Source organism: Mauremys reevesii, linkage group 8 (assembly GCF_016161935.1).
Source record: "Mauremys reevesii isolate NIE-2019 linkage group 8, ASM1616193v1, whole genome shotgun sequence".
NCBI classification, from domain to species: Eukaryota; Metazoa; Chordata; order Testudines; family Geoemydidae; genus Mauremys; species Mauremys reevesii.
Window position 1 is genome coordinate 101,316,657 of NC_052630.1, and position 23,964 is coordinate 101,340,620.

At 43.6% G+C, this 23,964-nt stretch overlaps 1 protein-coding gene across 2 annotated transcripts in view; it reads left to right on the top strand.

The window, feature by feature from the left end:
* The window catches only part of LOC120371080 (BEN domain-containing protein 5), a 1,353,498-nt gene that overhangs the window by 1,186,284 nt on the left and 143,250 nt on the right, over positions 1–23,964 (top strand). For both annotated transcript variants that reach the window (XM_039486580.1, XM_039486581.1), the window contains one exon: positions 19,868–20,020. In XM_039486580.1, coding sequence (XP_039342514.1) covers positions 19,868–20,020 — 153 coding nt within the window. The remainder of the gene's footprint in view (positions 1–19,867; positions 20,021–23,964) is intronic.

A 23,964-nucleotide genomic window follows, 5' to 3' on the forward strand; every position in this document is an offset into this window, starting at 1 on the left:
GAGTTGAAGGCAGAATGCAAACTCTCCTGCTACTCTCACAATTCCCCCTCTCCCGAAACTGCCTCTACACAAAACCTTACGTAACCCAAAACTAACAACGCTGCATGTCTTCCCAAAAGTCAGAACTTGCCTGCACCCACTGAAAAAGAACTTATAAGGCAACGGGTAACATGTCACCTGGTGATGCCAGTCATAACGATATGTATTAAACACCTTTGCCTGATTCCATGTGAGTGCCTGTGTTTTGGTTCCCTTTAATTTTAATTTCTATACTACACATGTTCTTTCACTGAAGTTTGCACATTCTCCGGTAGCCTGCCTAGTTTACCTGTGAGACTCTGCGTGTGCAGTTTCCTGGTCAGATTCAATACTGCTTTGGCTACACATTGACAACGGGGCTTCTGCAAACCACCAGCAATGCCTGTGATGTCCCAGCGAGTCATAACTACAGGAGCATAGCAAAGATAGCGTAACACTGTGCTAAGTGGAAACAGGAAGATTCACGCAGTTCTAGGGATTTGATTGAATTCAACACTCTGCCACAAGGATGAAGGCAGCATTTTTCCTCTGGTTGGGATGGGAGAAGAGAACATAGTTCGGTGTCCTTTTATCCATGTACTGTGCTTTCCTGAAAGATGAACGGGATCTTTACTGATATTTGCTCAGTGTTATTTTATACTGAATCTGGGCTTTCAACAAGAAGCCATGAAATCATTAACAGCTCGACTGATTTCTGAATTCAATCAACAGAAACACTTGCACTGAGAATTAATGGACAATCTGAAAACACAGAACACTTGCCCCCCTAGGCAGGTGTGGGGCTGGGAGCTTGGCAGGGGGAAATGACTTGTATGACTATCAGGTGCCTACTCAAGCCATTGCTCAGAACAGTGCTGTAGGGCTGTAAAGAGGGTTAGGCCAAGCCATCCTCAACTAAACTTGTCATGTGTTGCGCTTTCGAGGGTGTGAAGAACTAATGTGGCAAGGGGGGAATTTGGATATCACTTTAAATAGATGGACTATTGACTTCCCTGTCAGCCCCATTCCTGAAAAGACACAGGACTCGCAAGGTGAAATCCTACTTGCCACCCAAGAACCACGTGCCTCAAGGTGTTCCATCTCCATCCTGTGGATTTCAGTTAACGCTTGTGCTTGTGTAACCTACTGCTCAGTGAGTGTGATGTACCCCTGTCTGTGCCCAATCCACAGGGCACAGCCTGGTTCTCTTACAGCTCTCAGTGCGAGAGCCTGGCTCTTTGGCTCAAGCTGTAGAGACTTTATGCTTTCAGTTCCGGCGGTGCCTGGTTTATTGCCTGGTGACGGCCAAGATGGTGGCTTGCATGTTCATCTTTCAACTTGGGCCACAACGTGATCCGGCTGTCTCTTTCTATAGCTTGTGACTGCAAACCGTCAACTGTGTGTGTGTGTGTGTGTGTGTGTGTGTGTGTGCAGTCATTGTTACTGTTTTTAGTGTCCTTGGGACAGCACGAAAACAGTGCATCAAAGCCAAGGCAGAAATTAGGGCAGCAGAGGCCACCAATTGTCCATAGCATGCATACAATTGAGAGCAGTAGGAGCTTCGATATGCTCCTTCACCCACTGGGTGGCAATGTAGCACATTCATTGAAGAGTAGGGCAAAACCCAGCTGTAAATGGTTCTTTGTACTCGGTTCATAGGCAGTGGCGGGCTCTCTCTCTCTCTCTCTCTCTCTCTCTCTGTTTACTTTGCTTTATTTTTTTTGCAGATACAATAGACTCTGTGACCCTATGAGCCCCTCAGTGCCAAGTGGCAAAGTGTGTCACGGTCAGGTCGTGGGTAGCCAGACCTAGTAGTCAGAGCCAGAGTCTGCAGTCACAAGGCAGGAGTCAGATGGGTCAGTATACCAGGTCGTCAGAGTCAGGAGACAAACTGGAGATCAGAACCACCAATCAGGAAACAGGCCTCGTCAGGGTGCCAGGAAGTCAAGCCATGGGAACGGGAGCAGGAAGCACAAAGCACACTGTCCAGAACAGAATGGAGTCCAGTTGTTCAGACAGCTTCCTGTATCTGCTGCTAGCTTAAGTAGGGCCAGCTGGCCAATCAGTTGTGCTGAGACTCCACTAATAGGACTGCAGGGGGTGGAGCCTGGGGCTGTACTTCATGGGTCCTAGGTATGTAAGCATCAGCAGGCTGCCAGATGGTGGGTTGGTGCATGATGGCTGCTCCTATAAACCCCACAGAGCAGGTTGTAGACCCATGGGTGATGACAAAGTGCTCACTGACATGTAATGGCAATTCCTATCAGGCCTGACAAACTCACTACACCTAACATATTGCTGTCATAGTATCATCTATGAAGAATGTTGTGTGAGGCATCAAATAAGAGCTTGTATCATACTGGCTACTATAAGCATTGGGAGATGTACGTCTGGGGGTATTAGTCAAGAAGTCATAGGTATGTACTAAAAAAAAAATCAAATTTAAGCTGGCATGGTTGGAAAAGAAGTTTGTCCTAGACAAAATCATGTTGATTTGCTTGTCTGCCTAGGTCTTGGGTATAAATGGGTCAGGGTAAGCCAAAGATAATGGGAATTATATTTCCATATTGAGTCAACAGGGAAAGCAAGTTCACTGGAGGATGAGAAGAGCAGGATGGCCTCAGCACACTAGGGAATAAGCAATGAGGGAGAAGAACTGTATCTGGGGGACACTTCAAAAGATACATTTCAAAGGGTTACTGGACTATAAGATGCAGCAAGGAGAATGCCTTGGTTTTCCAGCACTGAGGGAGCATGAAAGCTGGATCCTTGCCTGGGTGGGTTAGTAAGGCTGAGAGGCTGCTTGAGGTGAGAAACTTAACTTAGACAAAGATTTTCGCCTGCTAGAGTTCTGTTTAGTCTCTTAGAAACATGTTACGCTTCTGTTTTATTTGTAACATGTCGGTTTCCACGGTCTTGACTCAGTATCGCTTAAATCTCTGTCTTCATTAATAAACGTCTCGTTTTATCCTGAGCAGATCTCAGTGCTGTAATATTAAGCAAAGTGTGAATGCTTAGGAGAATCAAACAAGCTGGTGTATAAACTGTATCTTTAGAGACTGTGAACTTGGTAATTTCTGTGAGTTGGTCTAGTGACAGGGGCTGGATATTCGGGGGGGGACCCTCTTCCATGGGGCTCAGGAACAGAGGTGAACCAAGTTTTACCTGTAAGGGCTGGCAGAGTCCTGAGAAATGTTTTGATAGGGAGCTGTCACCCAGTTCAGCACCAGCAAATCTCTCTTTTGCTAAGGCAATGGGGTAGCAAGGTCACCCAGAGTTCTGGGCACCCCAAGAAAGTGTTACAAATGCCAACTAAATAACTGGCACAGTCTTAGTCGTCGGAGTTTGTTTTATCCAAATCTTTCTTGTCAAACACTTCATTTTCTTAAAAAAAAATAAAAAATCCTAAGTCTCTAATGCAGCCAGTGTCATCTTTGTTGTCTGGAGGTGACAAGCATCGTTCTTCAGAATTCAGCTGATGCAGATTTGCTGAGTTATGTATAGCTGGGTCCTCTTCAGAGCATCCTAACGCCACATAGCTTATTCCTGCTGCAGCTCCTCTCGAGGGCTATAGGATCAGACATCTCCTCTGAGGGCATGTCTACACTACACACTCAAGTCGTCCTCTGTTAGGTTGACTTACAGCCACCACCGTAATTACTACAGTAGTTCATGCCCACACTGCCCTCCTTCTGTTGGTGGTGTGCGTCCTAACCAGGAGCGCTTCCACTGACTTGAGGGGTGTGTGTGTGGGGAACTGAGAACCCAGGTTCTCAGCTCTGCACAGCTCCCCAACGGGAGTCCAGCTGCTCCCCCTCCAGGCTCTTGGAGCCCTGCCCCTCGCTGGGAGCATGGCAGCACCTGGGCTCTTGGTGGGGAGTGGGGAGCCGACCCCAGGGTGACAGCCTGAGCTATGAGTGGCTTTCTTGTCAATTTCATGGCTCCATGCTGAAACTGTGAAATTGACAAGAATGACAGCCAACAGGGGATGTAAGTAACCTGCAGTGTCTACACAGACACTGAATCGCCCCAACGACACCGACATAAGCCCTACGCCTCTCGTGGAGGTGGAGTTATGATATCAGGGTAGTAGGGCACTTACATCGGCGGGAGCAAGGCTGTAGTGTGAACACTGACACAAGTTAACGTAAGCAGCCTTACATCGACCTAACTCTATAGCAGGGGTAGACAACCTATGGCACGTGTGCCGAAGGTGGCATGCAAGCTGATTTTCAGTGGCACTCACACTGCCCGGGTCCTGGCCACCGGTCCGGTGGGGTTCTGCATTTTAATTTAATTTTAAATGAAGCTTCTTAAACATTTTAAAAACCTTATTTATTTTACATACAACAATAGTTTAGTCATATATTATAGACTTATAGAAAGAGGCCTTCTAAAAACATTAAAATGTATTACCAGCACGCGAAACCTTAGATTAGAGTGAATAAATGAAGACTCGGCACACCACTTCTGAAAGGTTGCCGACCCCTGCTCTATAGTGTAGTCCAGGAAATCCTATAGGAAGTGGTGTAAAAGGATTCTCAGATACACCTAAGAGGGACTAGTTGTGAGTGGTCTGCGGAGGGCATGTGGATCTATTCTTTCACCCCTAAGGGGGATCCAACCAGAGTGGCCTTGAGACAAATCCATCTTTGTCTGTACCATGCACGTTTACAGCACTATGCAGATGATAAATATTGCTAAGTGTAAAGCATAGGGAGGAAGGCCTGAGCCGCAGTGAAAGAGACCTGTGCTTCCAATTGGATTCTGTCTCTAAAATCCAAGAAACCCTATTCTTCCGTCCATGCCTGGGTGCTAGTGTCAATTAGAGTTGGAAGGGTGCATCAGGTGACCCCCTGGCTGTATTAGTTATGCTCTGCTCAAGGAAAAAAAGTGTCCAGGTATCTAGTTTGTTTCAAAGCTACTCCCAGTGCCTTGAGGCTACTGTTTGTCAGCCCTTGCCACATAAATCGTTCTTCTTCTCTCTCACCTGGAGGTGCTCTGTTGCCTGCTCTCATCCAGTTGTGCGTAGAGTGAAGTTGACAAAGGAGGGAGAAGAGGAAACCAAATGGGAAATGACCATGAATTTGACATTGCTCAGTCGGTGATTTCTGCTTGCTGTAAGACTACATTGAGAAGATTGGGAATGAGAGCAAGTGTACTTTTCTGTCTGTGCCATTCAGTTCTGGAACATATACCGATGATTCCTACCCTAAAGACATTTGCTTTTGTTGTTGTTTTTGTTGTGTGAGAGAGGGGAAGAGTTCCCATCCCATCAGTCTCCTTCCTTTCCTTCCTCCTTTTTTTATTTATAGTATAAAATAAAAAAGTTTTTTTTATTATATATAATATATATAACATCAAAAGCAGCAGGACTAAAAAAAAAAAAAGTAAAAAAAAAAATACTCCCATGTCTTTTATTCATTAAAAAAAAATACTGTTTTACTACTCTAATGTGTATATTTTTTTTTTTTTAAAAAAAAGTAAAAAATTTAATTTTTAAAATATGATTAGCATCCATGTACTGCAAACTCCCACTAACCAACAAAGCCTGTCACATGACATTTGTACGATAACTCCCCGTCGCTCTGTGTTTTCCACCTAACTTGACAGATGTGCTGATTCTGATAAGCGGGGCTTTGTCCGTTTGAATCCAGGTTAATATAGCTCCTTTTTACTTATCTTTCATGCAGTGACATGGATATTGAGTGATATTTTGGACACCAGCAATAGTAGTAACCTACCTTTCTTCAGTTTGATTCTAACAGCAAGGAAGAGCCCTTGGTTTTTTTAGACATAATTTCCAAGAATCACACGGGTCCTAATCCAGAGAGTAAAATAATGCTAGGAAAAGTGGTTATTTCATAGTTTGCTTCTGATTTGGCTCTGAAAGATCACTTAATTGGAGTGCAGCAAAGAATCCTGTGGCACCTTATAGACTAACAGACGTTTTGCAGCATGAGCTTTCGTGGGTGAATACCCACTTCGTCGGATGCTGTCTACCTGCTGGAGTAGGAGACTGCAACTGAGGACTCCTTGGCTCTGCCACTGACTGCTGTGTGACTATAGGCAATTTAATCTTTGGGACACAATGGACTTCTCTGTAAAGCGACAGAATGCCCACATCAGTGGTGTTGGGAGGCTTCCTTAATTCATGCTCATAAAGCACAAAATATTAATATCACAATTGCTAAGAACTCGATATTGCAGCAGTCAAACTGCAGCTCTAGGACCAGCCCATAATGTCGGTTATGATTAGCAGTAGTTGGTGCTCAGAGACGCACATGGAAACAAGCAGTATGTATTGCTTTTCTTTCCATCTTGCTGCCTTTGCCACATCCTGTCCAGGAAACAGACTTGCCCAGGCAGGTGTTGCAATTAGCATGTCCAAGGGTTGTCTGGATTATAGTGTTTCTGTTTGAAACACATTACTATACACTCTAACGCATACTATTCCCTTTATAGCTAAGGTAGGAATTCTTTTTCTTGCAAAAAGCCACTGATCAAATTCCAGTGAGCACCCCCCTCCCCAAGTTTCATCGGGATACAATATTCTTCACTTCTTGCCCTAAATCGTTGTCACTTTCATGTGCACTGTTAAACACATTGTGTGTCAGTTCTACCCAGAGATGGTTGCATATTGGCAGTTGGCAAAATGATTCCTACAGAAACAGACTACAAACCGGTGTCCAACTGGCTTTGGGGACAAAACACAAATTTGGCAGCTACACCTTAAAGTGTTCCTTCAGTGTGGCAAATGCTTCATTTTGTGTTTCACAAAGGACAGGTCAGAAACATGCAAGTGGGCAAATGCCCATGGGCAGGAACCTCTATTTGCAGAACTGACACGTTTCTCACGAGTCCCCTCAGCAGCATAACTTGCCATCAGGAACCAAGCAAGGAAACCTGCACCATGGCAGATGCATTCTGGATTTAACACTTAAGTTCTTACATCTCACTAGACACATTGGCAATAGGGAATGTGGTCATAGACAGTTTTTCCTGCTCAGATCCATCCTCCTACTTCTTATCACAAGGAACAGTGGTTATTTCTAGGTCTTGCTTACTAAGAAGTCTTAGCTGGGAGAGGGCATCTATTTGTTTCACTGAACCTCCTGTTTTTTTGGCCAAATTCCCATCCCTTCTCATGGACAGCCTTCTTGCAGCAGAACCAGTGAAGTTCTTCTGTGCAGTGTTACCAGCTTTGCCCATTACTTTGGGGTGTGCTCATTTATCAGGGTTACCCTTTGCGGGTAGGGGGGTTCTGTACTTCTGTCAATTTACTGTTGTGTCACTTGTGTTTTCATATGGAACTCTACTTCTTTCTGCTGCAAGTTCCCTCCCAATGGAGCTATCCTGCAGGACCTAGGTTCCCCAGGGCTTGGTTCTTCCAGCCCCAGAATCAGATGAGCACACACATTAACAGAGCGTGCCTGAGAGGACTGGGTTAATCAGCACACCCAGGCTGACCCCTTATATATCCCTGGACTCAGTAGACTGGGTCGAGCAGCATTTCCAAGCTGTCACCCTCATATACCCTTGGACTCAGCAGGCTGGGTCGAACAGCACCTCCAAGATGCCCCCTCATATGCCATGGGCACCGCACCGGAATGGAGCTCGCCTGAGCAGGCTGGGGTGAGCAGCACTTCCAAGCTGCCACCCTCTTATGTCCCAGGTTCCACACATCTGTATCCGCACTTTCACATTACAGTTGTTCTGGCAGTAACCCACTTGATGAGCAAACCCCACAGGCTTTTTGGGCGCTGCAGGGATTTAGCTTAGGTATGAGGAAGGTTGCTGCAGAGCAAATGGGGAAGCCAAAAAACACCCACGAGGTGGGCGAGAAAGAGAGAGAAGCAACCAGCTTAACCATGATGGTTATTTATTGCCAGGTAATAACCATACCAGGGGAGCCAAACAAACAGAACAGTGAGAATATTAAATCTAACTTACATTTGATTACAAAAGTCAGGTTTAGAAAACTGTAACTGATCACACAAGTCAGGGTCAGAAGGCTACACCTAGAGAGAGAGAGAGAGCTGGGTTCTCACCAATCCGTGAAGCTTGAATCGATCGGGGGGTCCCAAGTGGTGGTGGTAGCTGAGGGTCCGAAGTGCTGGAGACAGGCAGAGCCATCAGCACGATCAGTCAGGAGAAGATGAAGTCCCAATGGAACTGATGCAGATTTTGGACCCAGGCATCAGAACACTTGAGCATGAGTAGGGGTTTTTGTAGGGAAACAACAATGGTTTAAGGGAGACACTAGATTTGTTTATGGGTAAACAGATGGCTCAAGGTAGTATACAAAAGTTGGTTTGTTCAGGCTAGACAATGGGAGCTGATCATTCCTGGCTATGGGCGGTGTCCCTTCCAGGGAGCTCACAATGCAATTAGGCAGCTGCACTATTTTGCATACCAATAAAGGATTTATTTCTAGAATTGGTCTGATCATAGAATCATAGAATATCAGGGTTGGAAGGGACCTCAGGAGGTCAACTAGTCCACCCCCCTGCTCAAAGCAGGACCAATCCCCAACTAAATCATCCCAGCCAACTACTGAGGTGGGTGTGTGCAGGCGTGAGTTCATTAACATCTGGAGCAGAGATCCCCCATCATGCACTGCTTCCCTGCTTTTCTGGTCCCAGAGTTCCATGCAGTTCTTGCCTTGGAATCTCTGTTCTCCATTCTGTTTGCTAATGGAGATGCCTCCTTGTCCCATCTTTGATGCAAATGAGGCTAGGGGAGTTTCCTTAATCCTGTCATCCTTATCCCAGGGGGTTGTGTGTGTGTCTCCCACGGCCTTTTCATTGCTTTTTGTAAGTCTTTCTTCTGATCGGTTTTGGTTCAAGCAGAGGCTGGGGGGAGGAGGGGGCCATGTCTTTCGTGAGTCAGACAGGCTGGGTACTGTGCCTTGGTTCCCCAAGAACACAGAGCTGATGGGTAACAGCAGGGTGAGAGAGTGAGATTTAAAGAGTCTGTGCAAGGGATGTGCTCAGCTCTGTGAGCGCTCTGTGCAAACTGAGTCGCCAGGGATTTGGGTGTGGGGCCTAGAGATGGGTGGACTCTAGTGGGTCTATTAAAAGCCCACAGTGAGCTAACAGCTTGGGCCCTTTGCCCTTTGCTTTTACTCTAATCACACAACCTTCTACTATAAATCTGTAGCATTTGGTCTGGTTCTGTTCAATATCTTCACTGATGATGTGGATAATGGCACAGAGAGCACATTTATAAAGTTTGAGGATGATACCAAGCTGGGAAGGGTTGCAAGAACTTTGGAGGACAGGATTAGAGTTCCAAATGATCTTGACACATTGGAGAATCAGTCTGAAATAAATAGGATGAAATTCAATAAGGACAAATGCAAAGTACTCCACTTGGGAAAGAATAATCAATTTCACAAATACAAAATGGGAAATGACTGCCTAGGAAGGAGCACTGCAGAAAAGGATCTGGGGGACATAGTGGATCACAAACAAAATATGAGGCAATAATGTAATACTGTTGCCCCCCCACCCAAAAAAGGGGGGGGCAAACAACATTCTGGGATGTATTAGCAGGCGTGCTGTAAGCAAGAAACAAGAAGTAATTTTTCCATTCAGCACTGTTGAGGCCTCAACTGGAATATTGCGTCCAGTTCTGGGCAACATACTCCGGGAAAGAGAGAGTTGGAGCAGAGCAACAAAAATGATTAAAGGACTAGAAAACTTGACCTATAAGGAAGATTGAAAAAATTATGCTTGTTTAGTCTGGAGAAAAGACGACTGAGTGGGGACATAACAGTTTTCAAGTTCATAAAAGGTTGTTATAAAGAGGAGGGTGATAAATTCTTCTCCTTATCCATCGAGGACAGGACAAGAAATAATGGGCTTAAATTGCAGCAAGGGAGATTTAGGTTAGACATTAGCAAAAACTTCCGAAGTGTACGGGTAGTTAAACCCTGGAACAAATTGCCTAGGGAGGTTGTGGGATCTCTGTCATTGGAGGTTTTTAAGAGCAGGTTGGACAAATGCCTGTCAGGGAGGGTCAACATAATACTTAGTCCTGCTTCAGTGCAGGGGACTGGACTAGATGACCTGTCAAAGTCTCTCCCAGTCCTACATTTCTATGATTCTATGGTGTAGGTGAAAACCAGTTCTCTGAATCCAAATCCTTCTGAATTTATGTGTGAGATATGATTCAAATGCCCTTGTTCAAACTTACCTTTATGGTTTTGGTTTTGAGTCAGACCCAAAATCAGAAGGAGCTCATTTCCTGGTTCCTATTCAGCTGAGGCTAAAGTTGCACAAAAATTGTGTGTGCATTTGACCTCAAAGTCTTGTCTAAACCTGATCTGGGTCTTAACATGGTCTCCTCAGCCCATGTCTAATTTAATAGGCATTTGAATACAAAAGGCTTCTTGAGGGAGTCTTTCACCTCTAGGTCACCCTTTCAAATCCAGTTCAGGCCTGTCGTGACCAAATGTTACTACCATCTGACGGCTCGTCTGCGTCCTGTGTGAGTGGCTGGTTTCAGTCCAGTTGCTGGTGGCCAGCTGCCCAAATCGCACAAAGTGTCATAGCTGACACTAACTGGAAGTCTCTGCAGAGGGGTCAAAGAGTGAATTGGCCTGGCAGATGAATTAATACTTAACAGAATCCACTAAAGTGCTTCATGTCTTCAAAGTGCTTTTCAAGCGTCAGCCAGGCCTCAGGAGGAGAGTATTATTATTAATGCTGTACTGGTGAGAATAACAGGCAAAAGGTGACAAAAGTTAGGATTAGAACTTCAAGAATTGCAAACTCCAAGTCCTGTGCTTGAACCATTAAATCAGCCCTCACCTGCTTTCTCAGCCCTACCGATGGGCACTTCTGAGCAGGATACACGCACACTAGGGCGTTGTGTTCCTATTCTGTGGATAAACAGAAGCCTGCAGTCTTCAGAGCTGTCAGTCTAGCAACTTCTATGAGCACTATATTTATCTTATTTACTGAACCCGTGGTCTTAAAAGAGTATGTGATACAGTGGGGTCTTTCCCAGCCTTTTGGAAGAGTTAATGGCTATATTAGATTTGTGTCAATATCAGCCATATTATAGTGGACAACACTCACCAAGCAGGGATACTTGATACATTGCAGTATCTCCTTATACTTAGAACAGGGCAAGTCTTGACTTTTACATGGCGACCAGTGAAGTTGGTGGGGTATCCCATCCACAACAGATGATGGTTGTCAAGCTGTGGTCCATGTGTTCTGAAGACTCTTGCATTTGTTTCATGAAGAGCTGGCAGGTCACATCTGGTGTCATCACCATTTCGACGTTGAGAGCTGCTTCTACGGTTGTCCAGACTCCTCGCTGAAAAGATGACTCCAGATACTTATCAAGGTACTTGGTATCAAAGAGCAAGAACCAGCCTAGATGCCTTCTCCTCCTGTGTACCAGTGGCTCCTAGTCTGGGCATATTGGCTGCATTCCTCCCCTTGTTTCCAGAGGAAGGGGAAGAAACATGAGCCACCAATAAACAGACAAAAATAAATAATTGCTGTAGTTGCCAGTGGGATGTTGCATGACTGTGAAGGGAGGAAAGTGACTCGCGAGATGATGACTAGGAGAAGATGGAAGAGGTGGTGCATGTGGTTGCAAATGGGAGGAGATTGTCCATGTGAGTGAAATGGGAGGATCTGTCTCTAATAAGGCCCTTCATTTTCCGTGTTTATTTTGTTTAAAATTGCCCCTTAAAATGAGTGAAAATCAGTGCAAAAAATTAACTTCCCAGTTTTCTGGACAAATATCAGGGTTAATATTGGGTAACGGGGATGACAGAAAAAAGCAACAACTAGAGAAAAATAATGAGTATTGAAAGTGAAAGCAGTTTAATGCTGTGGTTTATTTCATGAACTGTACATTAAAAGTACGTACGCATATGCCTGCTTGTGTGTGTGTGTGTGTGTGTGTGTATATCTTTCACTAAATTTCCTTTAACAAATAGCCTCAGGTATACACCTAGACTAATTGTTTATTAACATAAGCAAACCTACTTAATGTTTGGATTTTCTTAACATAATTGGTACTTGAATGGTGCAAAATTCGAATGAAAATCAATCAAAATTGAATAATAGCTTTTGTAAAACCTGATAACTTTTCAGTAAAGATCCGTAAAAACTGAAAATGAAGGGCCTTAGATATGGCTTACAAAGCCCTGGCTCTAAACTTCTGTACCTCCAAAGGGCATAGCTCTATGCAATGAAAACTATTCCTTGTGGCAATCAGCCTTACTTCTTTTTAAAATAAGTTTTGTCCACCCTGTCATTTGTATGGCACACACTGGGAGGTGTAGAAATTAGTATAGAATATTAGGGTTAGAAGGGACCTCAGGAGGTAATTTAGTCCAACCCCCTGCTTAAAGGGGGAGCTAATCCCCAGACAGATTTTTGCCCCAGATCCCTAATTGGCCCCCTCAAGGATTGAACTCGCAACCCTGGGTTTAATAAGCTAATGCTCAAACCACTGAGCTGTCCCTTCCCTCAAACCAATCTGAACCTTCACCTAGTAAAAAGCGACAAAGAGTCCTGTGGCACCTTATAGACTAACAGACGTATTGGAGCATGAGCTTTCGTGGGTGAATACCCACTTCGTCAGATGTATTCACCCACAAAAGCTCTTGCTCCAATACGTCTATTAGTCTATAAGGCGCCACAGGACGCTTTGTCGCTTTTTACAGATCCAGACTAACACGGCTACCCCTCTGATACTTCACCTAGTTGTGGGCCATGAACCCAGACATCTCACTAGAGGTTTGACAATATGTGGCTAACTTTCTCATTTTTATTGTTTAATTTCTATGTTGCGTCTGCACATTCTGGCTCCTGCTGGTACCAGTGTAACAGAAAATAGATTATTCTCTCTCTGTATTCTCTCTCTGGAGTCCGGAGACAGCTGGAAGTTCTGGAGGTCTTGTGAATTTTGTATTGTGGGGTTTCTAGACTAAAGGAGGTGCTTCGCATAGGACCTAATCCGGTGGGAGTTTCTTTAACTCTTCTGAAGCTTGGAGGGCCAGATCCCCAGCTAATGTAAATTGTCTTAGCTGCATTGACTTCAGTGAAATTGCTCTGTCCATTGCTTGAAATAAATGGATATGTGACAATTTACACCAGTGGCGGAGCTGGTTGGGGATCTTTTTTTACTTTGTCCATTGCTAATGATAAGCTGTGATTTTAACCCCTGTATGATGCATGACAGGAGGTATCTCTCTCCCTCTCTCCCCTCCCCCTCCCCAGCATGTGATCTGTGTGGGAGAAGGAAGCTCTTTGACACTACTTCTAAATGAATTGCTATACCAGAGAATTAATAAAATCCATATTGAAGTGACAGCTGGTGGACAGGCATGGCTTTTCCCTGCATCACTTGCCTCTCTAGTGGCCAATGTTCTGGGCTCACTGCACATTTATCCTTTTATTATAGCTTTTATTGATTTTTTTTAAAAAAAATCTGTTTCCTTAAGAATCATAATTGCGCTGTTCAGACTCTAGCTTTGGTCATATCAGCATGAGCTACTAATATCATTTTTCTTTTGGTCCTTTAATTACTGACCTTCCAAAGGCATTCAGCTAATGGAAAAAAAATGTAAAAAAGCAAGAATCTATTTTCCCAATGTCCTTTTAATAGCAACATTCACCAAATTCCAGCCTCTCGGTTACTTTGACTGTTTGGTGCCTTGACAATGGACACATGCTTTTATTCTGTATCCCTGGCTTCTTTTGGCTCTCCCCCCTGTGGTTAGCTGTTGGGGTAGGGGTGTGTGTGTGTGTGTGTGTGTGTGTGTGTGTGTGTGCTGCCCGAGTCCTGTGCAGACAGCTGGCATGGCAGACCTCGAGCAAACCACTCAATGACCACAAGATCTGTTAAGGGATGAAGGCACCCAGCCAGCTTTATTGTCTATGAAGCACAGTACTAGTATCCCGCAGACTCTACCGGACCACTAATACATGTATGCCTGTAATAATGGACCAGCTCAGTGAATGGCGGGATTTTCCATTTCTCCCTAGGTCAGACAAAAATACTCCCTCTGAGATTCATCTTTATAACCTGATACAAACCAGTTATTACTATCCCTTTGACATAGTTAGTTGCTGCCCCCTGATGTGGCTAGCTATACCCATCACCTTGTACATGTTGGTTCAATTAATACATGTCTATTATGTACTGTTGTCCTGACCTTATCTTTTAGGAGGGGTCAGTGTGTTCCTGTTATTCTTGGGGAATGTTTTTGTACCATCCTTGATATCGGGATGTTCTGGTACCATTTGATATCGGGATGCATTTGCATGAACACTCTGGTACTAGCACATCTTAGAAATGTGTATTTCTGCAATATTAGCCCTGTTCTTGCCAAATTCTGTGAGCGGTCCTGCCTCCATATCAGGCCTCTAATACAAGGGCTTACATCTCTCAGGCTCTCTTCCTACGACACCCCTCTCCTTCTATTTCATATATATCTGCCAGAAACTTTAGGCTGACCCAGGATATCTGTCTACAGCATAGGTCACGTTAGAAGGGGTTCAAATGAAGTCTAGAGCAAAGAACCACTTACTCATTTACCCTGCAGTCAGGAGCAAGGAGAGGTGAAGCCCGTTCTTTTAAAGGAAGGAAACACTAAATTTCGTATTGGGGATGGAGAGGTGTTCCCGCCAAGTGATTCTAACTATTTCCAAAGGATTCCTGGTTTGACGCAGAGAGAAGTCTCTTTGTTTTCTCTAGCTCTTTAAGCCGAGTCAGCCCTTCTCATAGGTAATTAAAGCTTTACTTCAAAAAAAAAAAAAAAAGAGAGAGAGAGAGCAAGTGAGAGAGAAAATCTCTGCCACTTATTGTCAGCACCAAGAAAAGACACTTGAGGGAATTAAATTGCTAGATGATTTTTATAAGGAATCTGAATCATTTTGCATTCTACCTGCAAAGAAGAAAGTGAGAAGTTGAATATCGTATAGCAGAATGTAGTTTGTAACTCTCTCAAATGGCAGCTGATGGCAGCCAGAAAAATTTGGCCATTCATTATTTTCTACATAGCATTTGAGGCAATATAAGGACTTGGGCCACATTTAATTTTTTTCTCCTTCTCCTTCTCCTCCTTCTCCTATTATTATTAAACATTTATATTGGACACAGTCTAAAAACCACAACCAGGTTGGGCCCCATTGAGCCAAGTGCTGTACAGATGACCCACAGATCGTACAATCCATTTTGGATTGGTTTTAATTTCTCACAGGGATCTTCTCCCCAAAAAATAACTTCAAAAGACCAGTGTTCCATTCATCTTTCAGAGGTCCTGACCATTCATGGCCACTAAAGATCTCCTAGCACTCTTGGCAAGATGGTCAGTGCTAGCTCCAGAGTCCTAGCCAAATGCTAGTAATTACCTCTAAATCTCCAAGCAAATTTTAGCTGAAGTTTCAGATTGATTCTGTATTCTTCACCTCCCATCTTAAAAGTGTATATTTTTTTTCTGTCAGCATTTCACCTGAGAAGTTGCTGTGTGTCAGGAAGGGAAGAAACCATTAGAACTGCACAATAACTGATTTTTCAGCTTGCTGGATGATTTAAAACAAATTGTTTTAGGGTGACCCCAAATGGAAATTTTTTGGTGAACTGAAATGTTGCGGGGAGGGGAAAAGGGTTTGGGACTGAATTCTACATTTTGGTCAACCCAAAACTAAATGTTTTGTTTAGGTCTGGAGTTCTTTTAATGGTTTTTATAATAAATTTGATGCAAATTTTTAAACAGACAGTTGGTTTGAATAAAAAAATCAAAAGGTTTCATTTAGGAAATGTTGAAATGACATGCTTCACTGTTTTTGTTTTTTAATTGAAACAATTTGGCAAAATTGATGTGAATTCACAAAATGTTTCAGTCGACCTGAATCTGCGTTTTTTGGAGAAAAAAAGTTTCATCTGAAAAATTCTACCCATCTCTAAAGAATTCCTGTATTTAAAGTGCTTTGGGATATATATATATATATAATGTCATTATAGTTAGGGAACTGTAGAGGGGTGGTTACCCGCTCCAGCCCTGATAGGGTTAAAGCCACCCTTGGGAGAGGGCTGAGAGAAAAGCTGGGCTGATTGGGAGGCAGCCTCAGCTGGAGGACACACCCCAAACAGACCCAGCTGATCCTGTAAAGATCAGGGCAGCCAGGAGTTCAGAAGGCTCTCTCTGGTCTGAGAGAGAGCAGGGTCCGGCTGCCTAGCAGAAAAGGTACTAGGGAGTGAAGCAGGGCTGGGGAAAGCCAGAGGAGCAGGGGAGCTCCTGACTGGCAACTCCCGAGGCTTCAAGGCCTGATTTAAGGCCTAAAAAGGTACTGAGTGGTAGAGGAAGGCAGCAGGTCTGAACCCGCTTGCCTGTGATGAGTGGCTTATACTGCAGTCTGCCCCAGGGAGTGGGGCTAGATGGTGACTGGCAGTAGCCCAGACTAAGGTGAGGTGGGGTTAGTGGGTGGGGGTTCCCCTGGGTGGGGAGACCCGAACCTGAGAGTGGGGGGGGGGGTATTCCCAGGGAGGCAGCAACCCAGAGAAAGGGGCACCGGGGTCCGGGAGAGGCACGAGGCCCAGCGGCGAGCAGGACACCAGCCTGCAGAGGGCGCTCTAGGCTGGAAGAGAGCTAATTCCTAGAAGGTACCAGCAGGAGGCGCCACAGCAGTGAGTCCACCCGCTTACAGGAACACAACTTAATTCAGTTGGAAAACAAAACTCCAGACTGGCCCTCCACAGTCTGGGACATAGCAAATGATGTGGAGAACTGGAGTATAACAGCACAGTAACTATAGAATCATAGAATCGTAGGACTGGAAGGGACCTAGAGACATCATCTAGTCCAGTCCCCTACACTCACGGCAGAACTAGGTATTATCTATTATCTATGCTGCTATTGTCCACTGTAAGTCCAGGCCAGCTCCTTTGTGCCTGTGAACAAAGAGAATCTTTCTACTGGGAACGTTTGTATTATATTAACAATGCTGTGAGTGAATCTACTCTGTAATGGAGAATGTGCAAGATGTTTCCCTTTGATAAAATAATAATAAACGTGATTCAGAAGAAAAGATGTGAAACACTGAAATATCATTCTGCTCGTGCATCACAGTCTGGGAGTAGTTCCTGTAAATGGCAATTATTATAGCAAAGTGTAACATGTCACTGAATTGGGTGGGCTACTGCAGATTTGGACTGGGGTGTGTGGGATGGAGATGGATTCAGACAGAAAATAAGGTGCTAATTTTTAACAGTGAGGGTAATTAACCACTGAAACAATTTACCTAGGGTCATGGTAGATTCCCTGTTCCTTGAGGTCTTTTAAATTAAGGTTGGATGTTTTTCGAACTGTATGCTTTAGGTTAACCAGAAGTTATAGGCTTGATGCACGAAGTACTGTGTGAAATTCAATGGCCTGGGTTATGCAGGAGTTCAGCCAAAATGTTGCTTATATTAATTTATTGCTCCTAGTTACAGCCTTTTAGACCAACTAAAAAAAATCCTTTGCTTCCATGGATGTCAAACATTCAGATACATGTAGATGGGTATCCTATATCCATAGATAAGATCATTATCGGAAGAACCCAAAGCTGACTGAATTTAGATCCAAATATGAGGCATGTTTGAGGGTCTTCCTCCAAGAACTGTGTATGTAAATGACAGCACAATGCCATCTCTACAACTAACTCTTACTTTAATGCACACCCATGGGTGGAGAAATGGAGGGAAGTAAAACCATTTAGGTTATGGATTCTTATGTATCTTAAATTTGTATAGAACTTAGATACCTAGATCAAACATCCTCTTAGATGTCAATTCACTCATTACAAATCTACTATTATAATGTGCTACAGTATTTTATTATGAAATGCTGAGACATAGCCGATTTTCTTTTTGATGGGGAAATTATCATATGGAAAGTAATATGCTCCAGTGTTGTTAATTTCTTTATGCTTTAAAACTGATTTTTCTAGAAGGAAAATTCTGCTTGATATTTCATACAATATATGCTAATCTTTCCTCTCCATAGTATAACTCTGAATTGCTGGTGTGCTTTTTATTGTTATGCTGGTCCTCTACAGCACAGTATAATGTTTTGGCAGTAGCAAACAATTAATTATATTATATTAGAGCCAAATGCAATCAAGTACTCCTTTTTCTATGTAGTATAGTCACCTATTGATATTGCATTAACTAGCATCTTAACACAGGAGAGGCTTAATAAGATGCAATATTACTCTCTTGGCTGTTTAATTAAACTAAACAGTCATTGTGGGTTGTGCATTGGTTTACTGCCAAGGGAAAGTAAATCTGAATCATATTAGTATCACATGCCAAATTATGTTCTTCCCTCATTAGAGAGCATCTAGGAGAGCTGCCATTAGTGTCACGTGAAATGCTTTTGTATTACATTGGACTGTCTTGTAATGCAGTGTCCTCCTAGATACTGCTCAGCAGCAGCATGTATTCTTGTCAAGCTTAGCATACATTATATGCTGCCTAAACTTACTGCATATATTTATGCATTGTCCTATCCTGGCTGGTGTATTCACGCACCACTACCTGGTACTAGATAGTGGCAGGACTACTTAGCTGAGTGTCATAGTTCCTATACTGCTAACAGAATTTTTTCCCCTTAGCTCCAGGAAGGGGACCTGCACCCTTGGAGCAGGAAGATCTGAATTTTATCCCTGCTGTCACCATGAAGTTCCTAGTAGCCCCATGTTGTGCAGCACGATGAAAAGTGTGAAGGCCTGGGTGGATTTGTTATAATATTGTTATCAACATATATTCACCGCAATTTTTTTGCCTGCAGTTTACTGTTAAGGGTAACCTATGTCTGTAGGGCAACTCCAGTGCTGTGTTGGGATGAGGAATCTACATATCCTATAACGGTGTTCTATATGACTGGCTGTTGATATCTCATTGATATCAATGAGAGATGCACTTGAAGAGTAAGATCATTATTTTGGCCCTCGATATTCATTGTAACTAAATTACTGGGTATTATAAACATTTTGGTCTTAAATGTGAGACTCTGGCTGCTTGTGAGATTTTACTAGGGTCCATTTTATAGGCAGGGAGTCTTCTAGTAATGCTCCATTCTTCTCACCATCCAAGTCCCTGTATTGCAGGATCTCTTCCTCTGGCTCAGCAGGGTTGGATGCGGCTGCGTATGGAGTTCTATTCTGTTCTAGCTTGGGCCCTGGAAAGCTGAGCATTTAAGAGTAGAAAAACAAATCAGGATGTGTCACGTGAGAGTGACCCAAAGCAACCCCTCTCTAAGGAGCTGAGCATGACACTTCTGAGGGTTCCCAATGGAGCCTGGAGACTTTTCCATGCAAGGACCTTAGTTTGAGGTCAGTGGACTGCATTGTCATTAGATGGTCAGGCTGACACCTGGAACACAGGGGAATCAAATTGGGTAGGGAGAGTGAAGCTTGCTAGCCATTTAGGGAGTTCAATGAAGAGAAGCACAGGGGGCTACAAAGAGCAGAGAAAAGGAAGGTCAGAACTGAGGGCACTCTGCCTTTTCTCTGCATTGGGTCCTCCTTAGTGTTCAGAGAGTTAGTAGACTCGGATATTTCCACCCCAACGGGGATCAGGATATACTGACAATCCCACAAGAGCACATTTGTTTTCAAGATTTCAACCCCAGTTTTGCAGAGCCAAAGAGGCATGGATAGGTTTGCATAAATCAAAGCAATATGGCCAGCATAGCTCTCTGATTATGCAGACCCTACCGCCACTATATGGTTTCAAGGAGGGCAGCTTTACTGTTAACACAGGCTTCTCCTTTAAAATGTTTTTGTCGTCTATCTCATGTTTGCTTGTTTGTCTGTCTCCTCAATAGAAAATTAGCCTGGAGTTCTATATTGACATCCATGCCCACTCCACCATGATGAATGGCTTCATGTATGGGAACATCTTTGAAGAGGAAGAAAGATTTCAGAGACAAGCTATTTTCCCTAAGCTACTCTGTCAGAATGCTGAAGATTTCTCTTTTGTAAGCAACATTTCTCTTATTTTGTTTTTCTTTTTCTTTTTAAAAAAAAAGATAAATGTGAGGCTTAATGAAAGTCTATGAATTTTGGTTTTAATGTGAAGCGTGAAATATTTTCAAATTTTAATGACAATATGTTTGTCACCATTTTCCCGTCAGTTACCAGTGGAGATCACAACCCCTTCTCTCCAAGTTGTACATTGTGGTTATACATCTTACAGTTGTCCACATACAAAATATGAACAGCCTAAGTCATCCTACTTGTAAGGTTGAAGACGTTAAAGCAGGCTGAAAAACGGAATTTCAGACCCTCGGGAAAGCCAAGATTTCCAAATTTGGACAAAAAGTCAAAATCTTGGAATTATTATTATTCACAAAATGAAATATTCTAAAATATTTTGTTCCAACCTCATTGAAACATTTCATTTTGATAAAGTCTAAATGTTTCATTTTAACTTTGACAAGGTGGGTGAGGTAATATCTTTTACCGGACCAACTTCTGTGGTGGAAGGGAACAAGATTTTGAGCTTCACAGCTTTCTGAGGTCTGCAGAAAGTAACCAGAGTGTCTGGCTTTATAATTTGACTTTTATGTTACGTTATAATAAAAAAGTTTCAACTATTATATTATATTCATAAATGTAAACAATGATAAAGTCAAAATGACATGCTTTGATAATTTCCTGTTGGAAATGTTGATCATATTGATACACAGACATATTGAGTGTCTGTGACCCAGCCGCCTCTCAGGATATTATGTCTAGCAGGTTTGCTCCACATTAGGGGTGGGACTTCTTAATCTTCTCCTGCTCTGCCAGGAGAGAGCTTCAAAAGGGATCCTGCTCTGCCTCAAGAATTTGGGTTCAGTGTGTTTACACTGCTGTCTGACTGGTACAGCTCCTTGCCTCTCATTAATAGGGAGGGATCCTCAGGGCCTTCTTCCCCCCACTTTCCCCTTGATCGCTCTCTAGTGAGCAGGCTTCTTCCGTGCTCGCTGCAGGTTTATCAGCAGTGGGAGCTGGTCTGGTAGTGCTGTCCAGCTGCCCACTCCAGGCAGCCTTTAACCATCACCTCTCAGCTACTTTCCTAGTGTCTTTCTAATATGACATACTCCGGGCCTGCTGTAGTTTTGGGCTTTTCTAGGCACGCTGTGCATTCTGGGATGTCCCTTGAGGAGAAGTCCCAGAGCACAGAACAGCAGAGTCCAAAGCTAGATAAGAAGGGAAAGGGGCTGAGATTAGGTGCAAGGAATGGCAGAAAGTCTCAGCCAGTTCTTCTCTTCCCAAAAGCACTGCCAGGTGTGTGTTGACTAAATTTGGTGGGAAGCATGGAGAACAGGGGACTGGGCATCAGCACTGTTGGCATCTATTCATGGTGCTGTCAAGGACCCGGTAGACGTTCTGGGGCAAGTTGCTTCACCTCTCTGTACCAGTCAGTTTACCCCTTCAAATACATATTAGACTTGAGTGTGCTTAATAAAGTAGGCTGGGATTTTCCAAGGAGGCTAAGGGAGTTAGGCACCCAACTCAAGGAATTGGGTGCCTAACTCTTGAAGGCTCCTTTGTGAGAGTATTTAGGGCAATAACATGGGGCTTGGGAGACCTGGCTCCAAGCCCTGGCTCTGCCACAGGCTTCCTGTGTGACCTTGGGCAAGTCACTTTGTTTCTTTGTACCTCAGTTTCCTACTTGTACAATGGGGGGAAAAGCACTGTCCTACCTCACAGGGGTGTTATGTGGCTAAATACATTAAAGACTGCAAGGTGCTCAGATGCTACAGTGATATAACAGTCCCTAAAATGGATAGAAAATTGGAGACTTAATGTATGTGTGTGACAGGTTCTTTCTGTTAACAAGGGAAATGAGGTTTCTCTATTAGTCCAAACTCTCGCTTAAAAAAGGATGTAGGAAATAGGTGCCAACAATTAAATAAAAAACGCTGCCTCCCCCTCTGACTCGTAGGTTTGTGTTTGGTGGTAGCTGGAAGATGAAAGCGCATGTTGGCTTCCAGCCCATTGCAGTTCATTCTGGTGATGCTGGCACGCAATATATTCTGTAGTGTCAGCACCCCCAACCTATGTAGTTGCTGTGTCACTTAATGCAGCGTAGGATTTGTTTGCAGTGTGAGCCAATGTGTCATACAAGGGAGCACAATGAACCGGTTCAGTGGCAGGTCCCCAAACAATAGCTACGCTGCTGTTCAACTTCAGAGGCAGGCTTTTCAGCCCACTGATCTCCTGTTTCATTTGGAGGATATACCCTGTCCTCAATCCAAAGCATTAATCTCTGCATAGAGCCGAATGTATATTTGATATGCACGTATCCAGATATGAATAGGGATGCTTGCGGATTTGAAAACAGTGAGGGGATCCACCGGTGTGTATTCAAGGGAGCTACCGGAAGTTGCCACTGTTTTTCAAATGAAATAGTCTCCAAGCTGTAGCATTTTCAGCTGCATGTGTAGGAGGTGTGCGAACAGTTGGAAATATCATTGACTCCGCTGCTAGGATCGCTGCATAAAAGATATAAAAAGACTCCTCGGTTTGAGAGTTTTGTGTGTTTGAAGGGGCGGGGGGAAGTGTTGGAGATTAAAAATTGTGTATGTAAATACAGTCCATTGAATGCTCCAAGAGGCGGGGGAAGTGCATCGTTAGCGTTATCAGGCCGATGTTTGAAAGTGTGGGAATAGGCCAGTGTTGTTGCTAATTAATTTTCCAAAGCTTCAGGAGGTCTCATTTTACATTGGATGCCACTGCAGACATTTGTTGGGATTCTAATAATTCAACAGCAGCACTTCAAGTGAAAGCAGGCGGCTGCGTGAAGTGTTGTCCATAATTGACTAGCTCCATGTCTTCACACAGCACAGAGACAATGTTCCATTATGTTATCCATTGACAGGATCATTGCAACGATTACTCTCCTTAAAGCATCTGTCAACCTTGATTGATTTACCAGGGACAAAGAACTGAAAAGGTTTGAAGTGCGGGTACAATTTTTGCCACCATTTAGCATATATAATGGCTCTCCTTTGATGTCAAAAGCTCATATTCTGTTAATAATGCAGAGGGCTTTTGAATGCAGGCTACTCGTATGGAGTTCCACACTAATAACCTAGTTGCTGTGAAATGGGATTCACTTTGGGAAAGCAGTCATTTGTCTGGGTTTGACGCGTTCAGAATGAATCCCGATTCAATGGGATTTTTTTCAATGCTCTGCATGATTGCAGCTGAGTCCAGAGTGGGCTAGGAAAAGCAAATCCTTCCCTTCCAGCTGGGAATCTGGCAGCAAGCACACAGCGAGATGCAAACGAGCAGAGACAACAAGCCTAAGATGATGCGATCAAAGGCCTTGTTTGGTTTGTCTGGCAATCTCCCATTAATATACTGTAGGGCACATTTCACGCACGGCTGCTTTCTTCACCTATCATTGCCAATAGGCCTTTTTATTTAAATGACAGCATGAGGGAGAGGGGTCTAGAGATTAGGGGATGAGAGTGTTGTGTTTGGCTCTGCTACTGACTCACTTGCATGATGTCAGGCAAGTCCCCTAACTTCTCTCTGCCTTATCTGCTAAGTGGGAGATTAAAAAATAAATAAATGCATCTCATTGGAGTTCTGAGGATTAATCAGTCTACACAATAAATCATGTGTAAAGTGCTAAAAATTCTTTGGAAACTAATGCAGTTTTAAAGGTATCAGTAGGTATTTTAATTCCCAACTATGACTGTCTTGAAATGTGAGAATATCTTCCATATTCTTAACAACTTTCAAAAAGAGCCTCCGCCAGGAGAAAATGAAAAGCCAGTGACTATTTCTGTAGGTCTCACCAAAACTGCACCAGCTTGTGGTTGCAGATCCCACTTCCTGCATTGGCATTCACCTGGATGCTGCTGCATAAATAAAGAAACAGGAACGCAAAGAAAAGCGATGAAGTTTTCCTCTGAGACAAATA